At 46.3% G+C, this 19035-nt stretch overlaps 1 protein-coding gene across 11 annotated transcripts in view; it reads right to left on the bottom strand.

The window, feature by feature from the left end:
* The window catches only part of LOC143422709 (CUGBP Elav-like family member 1-A), a 229858-nt gene that overhangs the window by 14460 nt on the left and 196363 nt on the right, over positions 1–19035 (bottom strand). For 8 of the 11 annotated variants that reach the window (XM_076893558.1, XM_076893559.1, XM_076893561.1 and 5 more), the window contains exons 5-7: positions 3311–3516; positions 1583–1711; positions 837–1110 (exon numbers count right to left, since the gene is read on the bottom strand). In XM_076893558.1, the coding sequence (XP_076749673.1) occupies positions 837–1110; positions 1583–1711; positions 3311–3516 (609 nt within the window). The remainder of the gene's footprint in view (positions 1–836; positions 1111–1582; positions 1712–3310; positions 3517–19035) is intronic. The other 3 variants (XM_076893563.1, XM_076893566.1, XM_076893568.1) reach the window with 1 other exon arrangement.

The raw sequence follows: 19035 nt of genomic DNA, 5'->3' as shown, positions 1-19035 counted from the left end.
GAGGTGCACCTACGACGATTTATCATTGCACTGGCGTGCTTCCCAACCCCGTTAAACGTACAATTTTATTATCACGAAGACAACCGAGGAAAAAGCACGAGATATCCTAACTATTAATCCTCAATTTTGTCTTTAAATAACTTCTGAAGCAAAAATAAAAATTAGGGTTGTGCGCGAGCTGTTTCACGGACTAAAGCCTACCACCCCTTTAATTCTTACATAAGCAGTGGCTCGCATAAAATAGAAAAAGAAATGCTAATAGGGTATATATTTCTGTTTAGAAGCATTTATTTTATATTTTCTGTATGATTTTACCTAAAGTATGCAACTATATTTTTAGGCATCCTGCAGACGAGACAGTTAAGTATAAGCACTCGTGAGGCTTACGAAACGAAACACTGCCTCATGACATCGGCACAATAATTTATAACTACCGGTGGACAAACGCATATCGAACGATACATTTCAACGCTGGATAATGAATGATGAATATTGATTCAGCGCTGAGTATACACGGCAAGAAGGTCGAAGATAAGTGCAGGTGTTGCATAAATTACGATTACAATTCGTTTGCGAGCGGACAAATTTATGTGAGCCGCGCAAGAATAAAGAAGCTCTGGGTGCATGCGTGCGTGCAGTTGTCACTGCTTCCAATATCCAACGTAATCGAAGACTTCGCAGCAAAGTCCACTCGAAACGATACGTTCGATTCCAACGAACTAGAGACCTCTACTTTTCTCAGCAAAGTCTTCGATCGTTCTCGATAGAGGAAGAGCAGAAGGCGGATGATGAACGCAAGGGAAAAAAAGTAAAAAAAAAAAAAAGTTGACACCGACCATACTCACCGGCGGTGTTGCTTAAAGAAGCAAGCGTCGCCAGGCCTTGCAAGTTCGCGGGGTTGATCTCGGGAGGGCTTGGTACCGCTGGCGCAGCCGCGTGCGTTGGGGTGGCCGCGCCAAGGCCTAGGTGCTGTTGCAGCAGCAACTGATGCTGCACGCTCGAGAGCGCATTCGCGCCGGAACCCGCTGCAACAGGAGTCGCCGCGCTGGTTGTCGCCTGGAGTTGTTGCAGCAGCTGCAGCGAGGTGGGCGCCAGGGCTGGTGTATCGTTCTGCAAGTGCAAGAGCGGGCCTTCGAGACAACTCTGAATTACAAAACGACGATCGAATCTGCGAAATTTCTGGCGAAGGGTTGCGAGAAATGAATTTTCCGCGTTAATTTGCCTTTGAGATTTCGAGGATGCTGGTAACAACGTTCCCGCGTAACTCCTCGGGACATCGCGAAACTCTATTCGGTCCGCGTGACTCAAGAATTAACGTTGGAGGATGAAAATTCGCCTCGAGAAGGAAATTTTTGTGAAAGAAACCAGACCAGGGTTCTCGAGATACGATTCATCAGTTTCTAGCTTCTACCACACGGATGCACACGTACAGGGAAAAAACCCTTTGATTTCGCGCAGAATACACGTGCAATTTTGAATATTCTAGGGAACTAAATGTACCAGAAAGTATTTCGTTCTCGATGCAAATGGATTCTTTGATATCGGGTAAAAAGGTCGGTTATCAAATATTAAAGGTACAGACGGTCAGGTAATGCGGCGCCATGTTGACCCCTGCTATATTCCAGAGATTCGTCTGGAACTGTTGCATCCTCTTCTGGTCCTTTTCCTTCTGCGTGTCTGCAAATTTCACGACCAGCGGCGACGAACACCCCTGAGGGAAAGAGATACACATCAGCTATGTTAAATACGAACCAGTTTGATACGCAACGTTAAAGTTAATAGCGATCTACAACCGAACTTCTCAGAGGGAACTATGGTATCTAATCTAACCGTAAGACGGCATCAACGGAATCGGAACATCTGCCAAACGGAATTACCGAACGATCGCTACACGGAACCATAATAATTAATAACGATAACAAAACATGTATGTATAGACCCGTTGAATCGCGACCTATAAAGGGAAGCACGAAACGTCGGTCTGTTTAGGTTGATAATAGCAAAGCACGAATTCGTGCCAGTTAAGTCGAGCACGACGTGCAAGTTCGAGGAACCTGCAGCAGGGAAATATTCATGGTATCAAAATGGAATTGCTGTCGCAGCCGCGTGCCTTGGCACGATTTGCTTTCATCGTTCGGTATAGGTGTATCGCGTAGGTGTCCGGGGGTTGGGAGAGGAAAGAAACAATTCTGTAGAGTGTGTGGAATTCGCTATGAAGGGTACGCTGCGCCATTACACTTGCATCGAATTGGCTGGTACTTCCGTTGAAACTTTTATTGGATTAGATGAAAGAATATTCTGATCAGTTCTGACATTAATTAATTCCTATCGTTTAGAGAATCTGAAGTATCGAGTAACAATTAATTAGTAGCTAATTTTGTCGCGTAAGTATCATGCTCCTCTGTCTGTTGTACTCTATCCGTAGTACGTCTTCATTGAGAAGACAGTGCAACTTGTCCGGTGTTTGATGATGGATGAAAATGAGCGAAGATGCGAAGTTCGCTCAAAGTTCTATATTACTGGAGACATCAGTTTCAAGAAAGTTAATATCTAGTACAAATTAGTTAACAGTAATTAAACTGATCAAAACTAAAATTACTTCAATCTTTCCTGCCTTATTCAACATTCCAAAATTCAAAAAGAAATTTCTTTGCATTTTAGTGAAAGTTCATCTGAAAAATTGCTAAGAGAGTAGCGGTTTTGCATTCGTCGGGCACAGAAAGAAGGATCAAAGAAGAAGCTTTTAAAGGGAAGAAAAATGAGTAAGAAAAGGTCTGCAAATACGATCGAAAGAGCAATCATAGAAAAAGTTCCGCCGCTTCGAATCATGAAGGTATCAGCCCGTACAGCGGTCTTTCTTTGCTCGATTTCGGTTAGGTCGAGTTAAATCGGTACATCATCAGACCTTAAGCGAGTATACGGAGAGCTGTGAGGTCGTGGATGCATGGACGTTTCTCCTGATGACAATGGCACCGAGCCAATGTCCGACGACCTCATTGAACCGCTATGAAAAGAAACGAGCCGAAGTGCATACACTTAGCAAGGCTTCTTGGCTTTCTTTTCCTTTTTTTTTTTACCGTGCTAAGAAAAGTAACTTTACGCCGCGAAAATTTCCGTTTCAATGTAAATATAAGAGATAAGCCCTCGGTATATAACGTCGCCGCGAATTGTACCTTTGTTCGATATATAGAAAGGGCGAAGTTCGGTAACAAAGTGTCATTGTTTCGATCGCTTTACATCGGATACAATGTCTGGGAAGAGTTTAAGTGGAAGAGGATAGCGTAGACAATTGCGCGTCGTTCCCACTCACCTCCATCGTTTGCGAGTGATGAAGAGCTTTAATGGCATTGATGGCGTATTGTTTACTAGCGAAGGTAACGAAGGCACAGGCTTTACTTTTCCCGGTGCTGTCCCTTAGCACCGAGCATTCTTCGATGGTACCGTAGACACTAAACATGTTCCTAACGTCATTCTCGGTGAACTTTTTCGACAACATGCCCACGAACAGCTTGCGTTCTGGAAACAGAAACAGACATTAGAACACAGTCGGTACGGTTGCCGGTTAATTATTTTAATTCGATGTTTGTCGCATGATAGGACCCGCGTATACGTTATAATAAGCGTTCGGCCAACTATGGACCATTTGAGGATGGCAGGTGGCGAGGAGAGGCGGAAGTGGGTGCAGTCAATATTTGTTTAGGACCAAGAGAAAAGCTCCATCCGGAGAAAAGCCGCTTATGTAAATTCAGCGACGCATAGGGTCTCGTACAGGAAAGCAGAGTAGCTCGCTGCACCTCTGACTATATCTACCCGCACCCCTCTTATTCTTCCACCTTTATCAACCCCTTGATTCAGCCCCTTTTCTATCTTATCCGATCCACTATCTTCTCCTCTATACGTGCACACACGTACACGTACGTACTTCTATGAATTTTCTACTGACAAACGCATTTTCTCAGCCAAAGGAACCGCCTTTGTTTTTCTATGAAACGGGGGTATCAGCTGAATTAACCGATTTGAATAATCCTTAATATTACACGTACGTATGAAAAGTTGGATATCAATTGCGCGATAGAAGCCCATAAAGACTCCTAATACCCGTATATTTTTTCGAAATCTCCCGTCTAATTCACGTTATTATAGAAATAACGGTCGGTGACCTTCTTACTTACAACCTAGTTGCATTCAATTGAGTCAATTTGAAAAGGAAGCGCGGCCTCCTTGCATGATTCCTCGTTATTCACACAGACGTAGACGCGCGGGTGTGTACACACACGCGCACACACGACAGAAGAATTCACGCGGACGTCTACAAAATTAAAAGTCCACGGAAACCTCTTTACTGGCTCACGTAGAATTCAATCAAGAAACGATCCGGGTAATTCTTTAAACGGTTAATCGCAATCCCGTGCACAGACGATTGGCAAGATTTCAACGGTTCCCAACAATTGCCACGCGCGATCGATCCTCTGTTTCCACCCTCTCGCTCGTTCTCACGGCTCCGAGGAGAGCACCGCACCAAAATCGATCACCTGCCCCAAACCGAATCTCGACTCGTTAACAGTTCCTCGTTCCTTGATCGCGTAACGAGCCGTGTTTCATCGGGGCCGTCCTCCATAGCCAAAGGCTTTGACCGGCAAAAGAAATAATAAAATTGGGAATCAAGGGAACCAACCGAAGGCGGAAGGGGTAGAAGAGAACCCTACAGCGCTACGCAAAACTGTTAAACCATTTGCGTCATTGCTTTTCTATTAATTCGATTGATCTCCCTTTCGAGTATTCTGTTACCAGACAGTGCAATAATCGCTGCAGTACGACAAACGTTAGTCGTTAAAGTCGTTCGCGAAGCATAAAAATATTTTTCCAACGGACTGTCTAAGATTTTTGCACAGTACTGTAGACAGACCGCGGCTGAGTGGGATGAGAATGGACTGCGCGCGGAAATCCTGCACATATTCGTCGATTGCGCCGCAAACTCGTCCCCCTGTTAACGATTTAATTACTTTCGTAACCTAACCGGATACCAGAGAGTTCGGACGGCCACGGCTGCCTCCCGCGCATCGTATCCAGATTTTCCACGACGTAGAGCTCCATGGAGATTGGATCACCGCCGCTCTATCTCTTTCCATCAAGCCACGTATTATTTTCCACGAAAAAATTTCAATCCACTCCCCCACACCCCTTACCCGCCCATCCCACCAATCCCTGTCTCCCGTCTCCTTTGTCCAGCGGCACGAGCCCGCCAGCAAAACTGCTGGCTGCACTGGAATGTTTATTAAATGCCGAAGACGTTGGTCTGCCGCGAGGATCTTGCTCGGTGCTTTTGGCTCGAACCGAATTTGGAAGGGAGAAGAGGAAGGAAGGAACGAAGGACTGGGTTGATCGTTCGAGCTTTATCTTTACGCGGAGGTAGGGTGGTGGTGGAAGAATGTATTGAGTACTTGCAGATGGATAGGGGTTGAGGGCGTGGAGGCCTGTGAGATGTGGAGAAGTTGGGGAATATGATGGAAAAGGGGGTTGTACCGGAGGAACGCGTTGGGTATCGTTGATTTAATTTAGTTGCGGTACTATGAGTATCGGCTAAGGATGTAGGAATACCTTGGAAATACCACCCCTTCTTCTTTTCCTCTTCCCGTTTGCTTCTGTCTTTATTACGATCTCACCGTCCCTCCCTTTTATATCTATTTTTCTATTTCTATTTTGCATAGTATGTGGGTATTCCTGTCACGTGGCTGATTTCGTAAATTGTGGTTCTCATTTTTCTTCCCGTAGCATGCTTGTTATTGGCAATGTTTCGGGAGCATAACTTCTGCTCGCGGTCGTCCATCACAATTTTCCTTCCATTTGTTCGTCAGATTCTTGAATAGCCGTTTCCTCCGCGGCCGATCCATTCATTTTCCAATTAATTCCCGATCCGCGCGGCGTTTTGTTTGCGGACGAAAACGGCACGCCCCGGGGACTTTTTCTCTGTTTTGCTCAATTTTTGCGCTCTTCTCGCAGCCATCGCTGAGCGTCCGAGCACGAAACCGCGCAAATGTTTGTAAATCAATTTTACGCACTGTGTACACGGTGTTTGTTCCCCTAATTAAATCGTGGCCCGTGTCCACGGAAATCGTTCCGCGTTTTCTGTCGAATAAATTGCGAAAGGCTCGGGAACTCGGCCGCGATCGAATGGAGGCATGAAAAATTAACATGCGCTCTGCCAGTCCCAGTCGCGTGCGCGGGACTAATTATTTTTCACATTCAGCGGGAAATGTTACGGAGCAAGTTGCGCGCGATGGACGTAAAAGTTGGTAATATTGGGAAACCGTCAAAATTACGTGGAATAGCTTCGAGGAAAGGAAATGGCCACTCTGGTGAACAGAAAGTTTAGCTTATTAAAATTGAGCAATTATTGTAACGTTTTCTCTAACGTCACACAAAAGGCGAGACTCGAAATCAGTCGGTTGCTCGAAACGGATGAACTCGATGGACTAGGGATCAACAAGAGAGTCCGAGGACCGATTAAAACGTTCACCAGGCTAAGCCACGAGTTTTCGGCGAATGTTGCGAAAGATTAGATTTGCGTTGGTCCTTGTTTCGTATTCGCCTAACCGGTAGCCGGGTTCGGGGCAGGTATATTCTTGGTCTCTTACCGGCTCACTTCCGGTGCCCTCCCGGTACTTTACCAGAATGAGAATTAACTTTGTTAATTCAATTGCTGGGTTGGCCACGTTCAAACTAACTGAATTTCAGCCAGAGCTGAACTACCGTGTTGCTAAGCAGACCGCCTCTCGGCTTATGTGTAATATATCTCTATATCGCGTCTGCACCGGCTGACCGATTATCCTGTGCGATTGCACGTATACCAGGTGAAATAAATTCAACGTTGCAGCGTAGTTTTCGCGTTAGACGATACACTCGAACGAATTCAAATCCATTTAATATGCTCTAAGCCAGGCGTCTCGAATCGTTAATTAATTTAGGCGTAGACGCGGCTAAAGGACTACTGATCCACTAAATGACACGGGACAAGGCGCTGCTTATCCCAATGGAAAAAGAAGAAAAAGGAGAGGGAGTTCAGCTGTGGAACACAGCGGGGATATCTCGTGCTCCCGGGGCGGTAAATCGTCGAATATCTGTTACACAAGCTTAAACGAGCTTACGCGTTCCCGTACGGGGGAGTCACGCTCGTAAACTCTCGTCCTCTCATAATTTATTCCCCCGCGGCACGAGAGAGCACGGGTCAGCACGGCGAAAGAAGTCCAGCGTCGAAAGGCGCACCTGCCAACAGCGAGGGTGAAACCGACTATTAACGCGACGATTGTGTAATAATCTCCCGGCCGCCGACTATTTTTAGGCTCGCTCAATTTACGACCATTAACCCTTCTATCTATCTCACTTTCGCCTCCTTAGACTCGTTCCTCTCCGTTCCTGATCCGTTTCTACTTCTCCAAAAAGTCTTCCCCTCAAATATAGCGACTTGACGGAGTTGACCAAAGAAGAGTCTTAATTATTGTACGATTAAACTGATCCCCGCGTGTCAGCGCGAGACACGCCTGAAAAATCGACGAAAGGGACCGATAAAATAGTTATTCGACGGGCACGATACTCGAAATATCGGTTACAGATCGATAACGCTAATTTAAATTCAGTCCCATCGACTGGGATGGCCAGCCTCGGTTGCAATCGCTCTTCGCGATAATAAAACTGTCAGCGTGAAAAACAGAAAGGTCGTCAACCTAGAACTTCGACGGCGAAATATCCGTAGAAATCGAATGAAAATCGCGCGGCTATTGTTCGGGACGTCGGATCGTGTAGGTAGCAGCGCGTCGCTTTGGGCGCAGGTATGCGACTCGTCATTAGTATGTCGGCGGTAGAACGCGCAGGAAGTGACGTCAAAGAATGGCAGCGATTTATAGAGAGTCCACGAATTCCGATTAGTGAAACGTTTTCAGCTGCACGCCGACGTCGCGACTGTAAATTTTCTTTTCATAAAGCCGAACGTGAGCGGAATCTCTTCCCTCCGCGATCTACCGCAGCCAGTTTCCCTTTTTACAAATTCAACGCGTAGGGAATTGTGGTCCTTTCCGCGATACACTCGGAACGACCTGAAAACGCGTGTCGTCGCGTGAATTATATATCTGTGCACGGCGGTGGATGTAGCAGCGCGTGGGGAAACGTTACGTTTCAAAGCGAATGAAAACGAGCGCACATTGGTTTTTCCTTTTTAACACAAATTCGCTTAAAATTATTAAACAGAAAAGAAGTTCAAGTCAAATTTTCTCGCGCCAGATGCGAGCTCGCGTATTTATGCCCTCGACGCGAGGAAAGCCGTGCAATTCGCAACGGATTCGCGAAGAATGCACTTTCCCGACTCTACCGTCGAATCGTGCGATTTTCAAAGTCGGCCGACGGCTCCGTAGTTTCGCGGGAACAGCGTATTTCCTCGATTCCCTGTCGCTGGTAACCCGTATATTTCGCGAAAGCCCTCTTCGTCGCCTCGGTTCACGGTTATCTTCCTCACGACAACGATTCCACGGCCCTCTCGTGGAAATGGCGCCATAAATTTCGAATCGCGACGACTACGAGAACCAGCCGCCATTTTGGAGCGTTGTGCGCGTCGCAACCCTTTCGAAGGATAAATATGCATTGCGGATGGAATAGGAGGGCTATTGCGTTGGCTTGTTAAGGCGCATCGTCATTTATTTTCTGCTTAATTAACAAACTAAAAGCTACACCTTTCATCTCCCCCAGGAAACAACCGTAAGTGGGGTGTATTCATTGGACATTTGTATGGGATCCGACACCTTCGACTTCCATCCGGTTGGCAAACCCCGGTGTCGTTTCCTGTACTCTTTCCTTTTCGTTTCATTTATTCTAATTCATTTGTCGCCGCTTTTAGAAGCCATTTAAGGTATATTATTCGAGCTGCGTTATGAATAAATACGAGGGAGAGAATTCTAGCGGCGATTCAACCAAGTAAGGATTGAAATTGGTTATTTTATTTCGGACAATTTCCCTAACTGTCTCAAACATCCATTTCCTTTTCAGCCGAGGTAACGCTCGAGTCTTGCAGTGCGAATTACAAAGTTCGTGCCACTGAAATCGTTCCGGCGAAATTGCCAAAAGCGTTATGCAAGTACTCATAACGTCGCGGTTTCCTGATGGGGCAAGACACTGGACACGTTCACGTTCTTTCAGCGTATATCGTTAGTCGAGCAACATTGAATTTTAACTGAAATCGAAATTAGCATAGAGAACAGGATTTGTCTTCCCCAGAGTCAACAGGTTAAAATAATACATCGGGGCATTTGTATAGAGTACAATGTAACGATTATCGATAAATCTCGTTCTGATTGGGTATTTCAATTCCCTTCGGATCGTTTCCTTTCCCAAACTTTGCATCGAACTCGAAAACTCTCGAATAACCGAACCGTCAAATAATTGCGCGCACAATACGGAACGTCGTCTACCAATTTTTCCAATATATTAACAAATGAACGTGCAAACGTAACGAACCGTATCTCGTATAGTGGTTCTCGTTTTTCCGTAAAATGAAAAGATTACAAAGGGGGGGCAAAAAAAAAGGTGAAGGAAAAAAGAGGACACCGATACGGTCGAACAGAATATATATATTTTTTTTTATCCATTCAAAAAACTCCACCGCGTGGATGGTATATAGCAAGAAAGCGTGACGGATAGGAATACGGCGGCTTTAATTAAATTTTTAATTACCACAGTTCTGACTATATATTCGCATTATAATTATTCCGCAGCGACTCCTACATATTAATTACGAATCGCGCTCGCCTGTTTCGATATTTAAGTGTAATGCCCTTTCGACCATGTTGCCTTTACCAAACTCCTTTCGCGCTAGTCAGGATTGCGTAACTTCATTATTCTGTAATTCATTTTGATCGATACGAGATAAATTACGCCGGCCAGCGGCCTAGGTGGAACAACAATGGTACCCAATTTATCGGAACACGGATCGATCGAAGCAAATTACAGAATTTGCTCGCGTTTTGCCTTTGCTTTGTATTAATATTTATCAAGCATTTCAAAATAAATGATAAACTGTCACGCGAAAAATCAAAGGTGTCCGATTATCCGTGGTATCAGACTATTATGAACAGCGTGCGTTGCGACTGGTTTCGATAATCGAGGTTTTTTTACCGTACAGATTTTAAGCATCGAATATATTTTTCCGTCAAACGTGGAATGAATATTTTTTGCAAAATATTGAAAATCACACCGTCTGTCAATTGTGGTGAAATTTGAAAACGGATTCAGCTGAAATTTAAAGTCGAAACAAATGTCCACAGGCGAGATACGAACGAATAAATAATCGCGGACTACGTGCACGCGAGGCACTTAAGAAGACGAATTCACAAAAAGAAACTCATTTTCCTTCCCTCTTAACCGACACAGCGAGACGAACGCAAATTTGCTTAGCGGCTCCGTAACAAGAGACCTCGCGTTCTTACACACTTTACATGGAATCAAACATTCTCTGTCCACAGTGCATCCGCACGGAAACTCAACCTTAATTGCATTACACGCGTTATCGTTTTAAAAGTTAAGGAACAACCGCTGCGAGTATATGCAGATTACCTTACCGTGACTGAGAAAATATTGCGCGTTTCAAAGGTGAAATTTATTCAAACGGCATGAAAAACGAAAGACGCGAGGAGCGTGAAATTAATTTAGTCGTCCAGCTGATCAAAATGTGTCTCGAGAAAAAATGTTCGATCGACGCAGCTAACGCACACGCGTGAATCCTCGCAGAGAAGGAACGAGGACGCGATCGTCGTTTCGAAATCAGGGCGATCCTCGACACAGGTTTCATTAGTCGAAAGGAACGTTCTCGAGATCGATGGACATCGAACGATCGTCGAAGATTCCTGGTATTCTTTCGTGCGACAGAATGCACAATAGTACGGTTGGAAAATAACGAAGTAACAGTAGGTGCAGCTTACCGAGCCGGTAAGTAGGTTGCCGTGGCTAACTCGTCTATGGTATGTGCACCTATCAATACGTCGTGTATGTACGCGTGTTTCTGTGTTGGTGAATGGTTGTGAACGGGGCACAAAGAGATATGGAATTACGTAGAACCATTAAACGGAGCCTGGTTTGTCCAGTACTCGCGATACTTTCCAGTGTGGCCTAAGCTTTATAGTGTCTGATCCAGAATTCGTAGTAAACTGACATTTCGCAGCAACGATTGGACGGAACGTTCTCAAGTGTACGCGTGAAACGACGACAAACCGATTTCTCGTGGGTTGCGTAAATCCTGAACGTTCGAGAATGTATGCAACCGTGCGACGCGGAAACAATCACGGAGATTCCTGACCCTCAATTTTGAAACAACGCGGCCTGTCGTTTCCTAGCTCGACGTGCACGATGATTGACGAAGTCATTGAGAAGAGAACGAAACACTTTCTAGAGAAAGTTGGTTGACATTTTCCAGCGGTAGCCTTGGGGACGTATATCAACAGGTGGAATGTCGAGTATGGATGTCCACGATGAACATCGCGAACGATAAGATTCATTTCGATTAACAGATGCACATACTTTCCTCGTAAATCACGAATACTACGATAGCACAGTGTTCCAAGAAACATGACGAACACGTGTACGCTCTCGTACAAATCGTACATTCGCTGAAGAATGGAAGAAGGAATGGAAGTAACAAGCATACAAAATGGACGATGACCAGTGAAAAACTTCGCAGAGAGTAGTGTTTTGAGGAAAAGTCGCGAGAACGGAATAATCCTGGATGGGAGATGGCGGAAGGTGTGGGCCACAAATATGACCGAGGCGAGGACACTTTCGAGCACCGCGAAGAGGGATGGCGAAGAACGGGCTGACTGGAAATGGACGTGTCCCCGGCGTTCCGTGGCTTAAACGCGACACACCTGCAGCTTCTAGTACGGTACCCGCAGGTTGGACAACCGTGGCGAGAGGCCACGGGTTCTGACCGGTCTTCCTTTCGCAGACTTCGTCCCCGTTCACGTTTTTCGCTTTGTCTCGTAGAGAAACCGACTTTGGAAGAAGGATGAACGATTGCATGATGCAACGACGCGGAGAGAACCGGTTGGGCACGCGGTTTCCTCGTGCCTCTCAATTTGTCTGCTCGAGGGACGAAGAAGCGTTCGAGGCAAATACACTCGGCGTGGCATTGCGACGAGCGACTCGTTTTCTGATTGCATGGTAAATAGTATGATATATCGGTTTGCTGGGAATTACTGTTGCTTTATGCGGGTTTTATTAGCTTTTACAGTTAACAGACTGGCGCGGACGAGGCGTCGTTTGTTCGACGGGCGTTACGAATGATCGCGTGATTTTCAATTTGGGAACTGCGCGATTAACGTTACCAAAGATTTAAGCTGAGAGAGGCTGCTGTTCAGCGTGATCCACGACGCGCAGTTAGGGACGAACCGTTCCAAATGAAAGTAAGCCGTTCGACTGTTATTTGCCGTTTGCCGGGTAAATAACGAGGGAACTAACGGAAACCGACGAATGGATTGCGCAAGGATCGCGGAATAGACAACTGCATAACGAATTCGATATCTTTTCTTGTAAGTCACGCTTCCGACGACATTCAGAATGTTTCCGACACGTGAGGATGAGATATCACTTTTCGCCCATTATATGCCAGAGAAGGAGAGACGGAAGAGAAACTTGAAATATATTTTTCTATAACATCGCGAAGTTCGCGCGACACGGCTGGAGATCGATGGAAATGGAAGGAACAAATTGTTTTCCAACGAAGGTATCGTCGTACCCGGAAGAGAGTCGAGTTGCAGTCGGAAATAATAATAAAGAAAAAGAGGATCAATTGTCCGCCCGTGCGATCTTGAGACGTATGTTCCAACGTAATAACGCGATTCTTGTACGAGAGAGACCCGAGACGTACCTGTCCACGGACCTGCTCACGTTAACATTTTATTGCGTAACAACGCGTAACACTGCACACATAACACAGTGGCTATTTGTACTTTGGAGTCAGCTATCGCGAACGATTTTATTCTCCTCGTAAACCAGAAAGTAGAAATATTAAAATTTCTACGCGTTCACGGTGGCCTTAACCTCGATACGCGACAAACGCGATGGTCCCAGACGCGGCCATGTGCGCGAGTAGCAGCGGGCTCGATTTTAAGGGATGAAGGTTGGCTGCGAGCGGTTTATAGATGGACGAGTCGCAAAGGGTGCGAGGTACACACAAGTCCGAGCAAAGGGAGAACAGAGAAGGCTCGAGCGTGAGCGCTGCCCCGTTCCAACCGAGTTGAGCCACTACTTCATTCAGTCCTATCGCCCCCAGACGCCTATCTCCCGCAATAACGGCCTCCATTGATGAAATTCTGAGGTCGGTTAAACGACCAGCGGACCAGGCTGCAAAACAACGATCGCGAGAGAGCACGCGTCGTACTCCAATTTATGACGTTCACCAGCAGCAGCCCGAGGACTGCCAACGCGCCAGTTTTTTTCTATCCTCACGGACAGCTGTTGCTTCTGGCCATTCGCGGAGAGTACACTGTGTACCTCTGACAATCAGAAGCCCGTTTATGACGAATCGGATCGTCCTCGTTATCACGCGTTGCTCTGAAAGTGGGTTAACGTAAGATCGAAGGGCAGACGATGTGGAACGCGGTGCGCGTCTTTGGTCAACGTGGACAGGAGGAGACGTTGGATCGTTTGGGGTAGTAGTTTGGATTTTATTACGTATACGAATAGATTTGTACGGGCAGAGTATGATTTACGAGCAGCTAGTGATTTGTGAATTTTAATCAGAACTGGAGAAACTTAGCGATGCCGTAAATCCATGCGAATGCTAAACTTCGAACAAAGACTATGGGATTGTGAACTGGTTTCCCAAGTCAAGGGCATGAGCAACACCCAAGAGTATTGCATAGCTGCGCGAAGCATATTTATGTAGGGTGTACGCGAACTTTAGGGTCAATTCTGAATATCCTGGCGGAGAACTTGGAAAATTATGCGAATGGCTTTACCAGATATTTCGGATGCCGTTTAACAAACTCTCCGAGTAATTACTCGATACTAAGTTTCGGATATTGCGACTTATCGTTTTCAATATTTGCCTCGCGATCGTAATCTCTGACAGTTGAATACTCGAGATATTTGCGATGAATCATCGCTGGTTTTTCTCCATTACCGCTGACGAATCTTTCATTGTTCTCTACTGGTACGAAGCAAATCTGTAACCATTATTCACCAACACTAGACGAGGTTTCTGTTTATACTACGAAACATCCTGGGATGTCCATTATCTCACGATATCGGAAATGTATGCATTTCCCAAGATTGTTTGGACTTTCATTTGCTTGTTCTACGAAAATAATCTTGTGCGCGATACTACGTAGACTCTGTTGGTTTTTAGAGTAGAACCATGTGTTTCCACTTACCAACCCCGCGCGATTACAGAATATCGTGTGCCTTAGTGTTACTCACCTGTAACAAAAAAGTGAATAACCGCGATTAAGGTAAGAAAATTCGAAGTCATCGCGTGTATCAGCGCGCAAAGAGAGATGTATTATCACGAGAGAACTGGAAGCAGCAATCGTATCACTATTAATACGAAGGAAAACCAATCTATTCTGACCCAGAAAGTAAGCAACGACATACCAGCCAAAAGTGTCTCTAGGACAAATCATAACCGAAACTCTAGACGTAACTAAGTAACGATTTACGAACGATCGTTGCCAAGAAGTTCGCGGGCTACACGATTTATCTAAAAAGGAACGAAGCGACAGTGACAGGTGGAAGGCACCGCCTCGCCTCCCGATTTGCATGTGACCCAGTCTCGACTAATCGTGAATGGTAGTCGGCCTCCGGATTGCTCTCTGTCCACCGTTCACGAGCTACCAACGCTACCACGCTAGCGTCTACAGGCTGTTTTATCGAGGATGAACGAAAATTGTACATTTTCTCGTCCGCGAACGCTACAGTCTCGCTTGATAATCGTTCTACAATACGATGTACACTTGCTACGATGCGAACCGTACCGTACAATGGTGCGTTCTCCAAGCAAGTTGAGCCAAGCTCGTGCTGCGCGCGGAAAGTAAAGTTATAACCGTAAAGGATCGGTAAAAGTTGGCGTCGTTCTAGGTATCCACTACTGGGAGCCAAGTTACTCGAATTCGCGCGAGTTCGAGTCAACTAACTCGACGTGTACGGGCAGAAACTTGAAGCTAACCCGGTCGAAGTCAGTCGAATTGTCGTCCATCCTCGGTGATAGAACCTGTACGCAAGCTGTCGACCCACCATAGTTGGGATAGTTACACAGGGTGACACAGCGATGCTGCAAACGCTAGGCTACGCCTCGTCGACCTCGCCGGCTGGACAATGGAAAATAACGTGTAATGCAATCGACGGCTTCGTTTCAATCGCCCACTGTCCGCGAATAATGGGCTACACGGTGCGGAGAGCCGCGAACAATGGCCACCAAGGGACGGCGCGCGTGACGCAAGGAGCTTGTGCTCCTCGACTTCGCCCGTGGTATGCGCTCCTTGATGACAATGAGCTATTAGTCACTGCAGCCGCGTTCAACGAATTTACGTGACGTAAGTCGGTGAACTTGGCTGACTGGACGATGGTCGTTGATGTTGGTCATGGATTACGAGAATTCTGGTCCCTTCCGGTGGCGTCGCGGCCAGACTTCGCGATTTAAATTCATCTCCTCGCGCGCGAGGCAGGGGAAATTGTTAGGGAAGATAACCCAGTTCGTATACCACCTGGGTGCATCGATTGCATCGGGCGAAGACGTACGGTAACGAGGTTCGTGCTCGTGGTCCCTTTTCCTGTCGTTGCACCCAATTTGCACGGTGAAAGGGATTATGAAAAACGTACGTTCCGACACCCTGGAACTAATGAATTTCCAGCTGCGCGAGCTTCGCGGTTATATTAATTTATGAATAATTTCTGTTCGTAACGGGACGTTTGCTTTGCTAACAGGACCGAACGTACGGTTCGCGATGTTTGATATCAAGACCGGCTGGTCGAAACGAGACCTTCCACGATTAATCGTACTAATTTCTAACAATATGTATTCACTCTCTCTCTCCCTCCTCAGCTTATATGCATATCGTTTTTCAAGGTTCACGAGCAAAAATGGGAACATAAAAATTTAATAGAAGATTCATGCGAGAGTCCCTTACGCCGTTCACGTAATATCTTTAAAAATTTGCATTCTTCTCGAAAGACGTTTTCACGGTCCCTTTTGTTCGAGAAGTTCGACCCATAAATTTCAGATCTTTGTTTCAGTCCTATTGATATGCAGATTTACGGTCGACCAGCCATTATACAATTGCAGGACATATTCTTGAGACGATTAACAGAAAGGTTTTAAAAATTCCAGCAGAAGTAGCCGAGTATTTTGTACGCCTCTTAGAGAAACATCAATTAATTTCGTCCGATTGTTCGCCAGGCCATTTCCATCTTGGTCAACGCAAGTTGGCGGTCGCGCAACTACGAAAGTCACCTATATCATGGAGACAGAACGGTAACGCGATAATCATTTCTACAAACTATTTCCATCTTCGAACCACCGATTGAATTACACGCAGGAGCGAGAAATGAACGATCCAAACAACACGTTCCGGTAGAACGGTAACAAAACTTGAACCCACCCTGTCCGTGTCCAACTCCCCGCCTCTGGTACACACTAGTAGGTATTCCAGATGCACAACGAAGCTTATAACCGTACATCCGTGGACGGAAATAGCTTGTACCACAAAGTATCAAGCGGAGCCGCGGGAGATCGACTTGCAGATTGCGTTCGCGCGGCTGAAATGATGAATTCCACCTCTGGTAACGGGAAGTTTCCTTCCTTAACTGGATAGAACGCGCGCGCGACATTGTTCCGTTTTCGAGCCCTCCAGAGCGCGGCGAGTGGCGGCGGTGGTCCCCCCTCGTTAATTGATACCTTCATCACGTGCGCGCGCGGCCGCTCACGAAACCGGGGACCGTTCTGCTTTCTCTTCTCCTCGTGCTATCGTCCCGCATGCAGGTCGTCGCTGAAAAGTCGGGTAGAGCTCGTCACGCTCGATGGGCATCTGCATATGCCCCACAAACTGGAATAAATCGCAGCGAAAAAGTCAACCAGCGACACGCAGCGCGGAGCGGGCGATTACGATGGCGGGCGTTCGGGTTAAGCGCGACGGGGTTGATGAATCTTGTGGTCGCCGTTGCGGCGCGGTTTTGCTCCGCTGTTGCGTGGAGCGAACGAAAAAGCTCTGCGGGTCCGCGAGTAACAGTGTCCAATTATTCAGCTGAGTTCGCGTTATCGTACGCGATGTAATTACGATATTGCGTTCGCGTGTAAAGAGGCATAGGAGACACAGGAGTTTCTTCGAGAAATTGATGGACGGGCTCGAGGACCGCTAGCCACGAGCAAACATGTCCTTCTTTCTGCTGTTAGCGAAATAAGCTGGTTGGCGATCGCGTGCGTGTTCGAATCGCCGCGAAGGAAGTGCGCGCAGAGTCGTTTAGAGGCCAACGACCACTTGGAATCAGCTGAGACTGGGTCACATGCAAATTAACAGACAAGATAGCGTACGTTCCTCGACCCATCGATGAGCGACGACCTGACAAAATGATGAAGAGAATTTTCAAAAATTTCAAAGCGCGGCTCTCGTTGTCGAGTGTATTCAATTCTGTGCGACTAGATAAATAAAGAATTGAAGAAGGTATTCTAACACCTCTAATAATTGTACTCGATTAATGGAACCGCGAACAAAATCGGAGCAGCAATAGAAAGAACAAGGTTGAAGCGCGCGGAGCGTTCAAAAGGCCAATGGCGTCGTCCATTCATGATCAGCTGAGCGCGGCATTACGTGTAAATCAAGATTCGACCGCGCCTCGACATCGCCAATTTGCTTCTCAGCCGCATTATATTGCAACGTGTCTGCAAAAGTCGGTCGTTGAAACCGGCGCAGCAGCAGCAATGACCTCAGTCCTTGGCATTCGAGGTTGCACTCTCGATGTCGACGATTCGAGCCGCGGATCAACGTAGTGGCGGACACTTCAGTTTACTGTTAAGTAATATTCGAACGCCGTTCGTACAACTGATAGAATCCGCCTTCGTCAGCCGGAAATCGCGAAAGAAAAATAGTGATCTGCGAGCGTCGAATATCGAAAATTCTAAAATTGCCAGGTATCGCGCGCAGTTCGCTGGAAACGATATTAAACGCACGATGATATCGACTCCTTCCGACAGATTACAAAACGAGTTAGAATCGACGATACTAGAGTTTCCATCAGCGATCGTTTTTTATTACCCTATCCCTTTTTTCAGAAAAATCACGGCATAGCGGAAACGATACTCGTTAGCTGTGCGTCGGCCAGCAATATCAATCGCGAGTACTGAATTCCAGCGAAGGGCAGCGGGAATCGGAGTTTTTCGTGCCAATAAATGTCGCTTACAAAACCCGTTCTCCAGCCGGTCCACTGGCACATTGACGCTGTGGCTGGTGCCGCCTCTCCCGAGGCGCTTCAACTTTCTCGGGATCGTAAAGTCACGTTTGTCCGAAAAAATGCTCCATCACGACCGGTGTTCCGGAATAAGCAAACACTATGGGTTGCGCGAGTAATCAGGTAACGCCGAAACGACACCTTTTTCCCCCCTAGACTGTCAAGGGAAACGAGCAACAGCTACTTTTCTTTTTTTACTTTCGCAAACAACGTTTTATAGAATGCACCGTAACATCGAGTTCGAGGCACTTTTTAGCCAGCTTCTTCGCGGATAACTTAACTGTTGCGTCGAGACGATGGATATAGGTCACGCGAATTGTTGTTAATTATTTTAATGCAATTAACGGATTGTACCTGTAGCGAAGATTATGCGATCAGTGATTGACTGTTTTAATGCATGTGAGTATGTTTTGAGAGATGTGCTTCGTGGAAAATTTGAAATCAATTTACAAAACGACAGAACACTTGTTTGGTAACCAGTGGAGGGTTTGAGATAGAAGGCACGCGAGAGAGGACGCGATGGTCCATTAACGAGGTCGTGTCAGAAGAAATTTTCTCTGA

The sequence above is a fragment of the Xylocopa sonorina genome, chromosome 4, assembly GCF_050948175.1.
Source record: "Xylocopa sonorina isolate GNS202 chromosome 4, iyXylSono1_principal, whole genome shotgun sequence".
Lineage (NCBI taxonomy): Eukaryota > Metazoa > Arthropoda > Insecta > Hymenoptera > Apidae > Xylocopa > Xylocopa sonorina.
The sequence above is the reverse complement of the archived record's forward strand: the minus strand, read 5'-3'. Positions and strand labels throughout refer to the sequence as shown.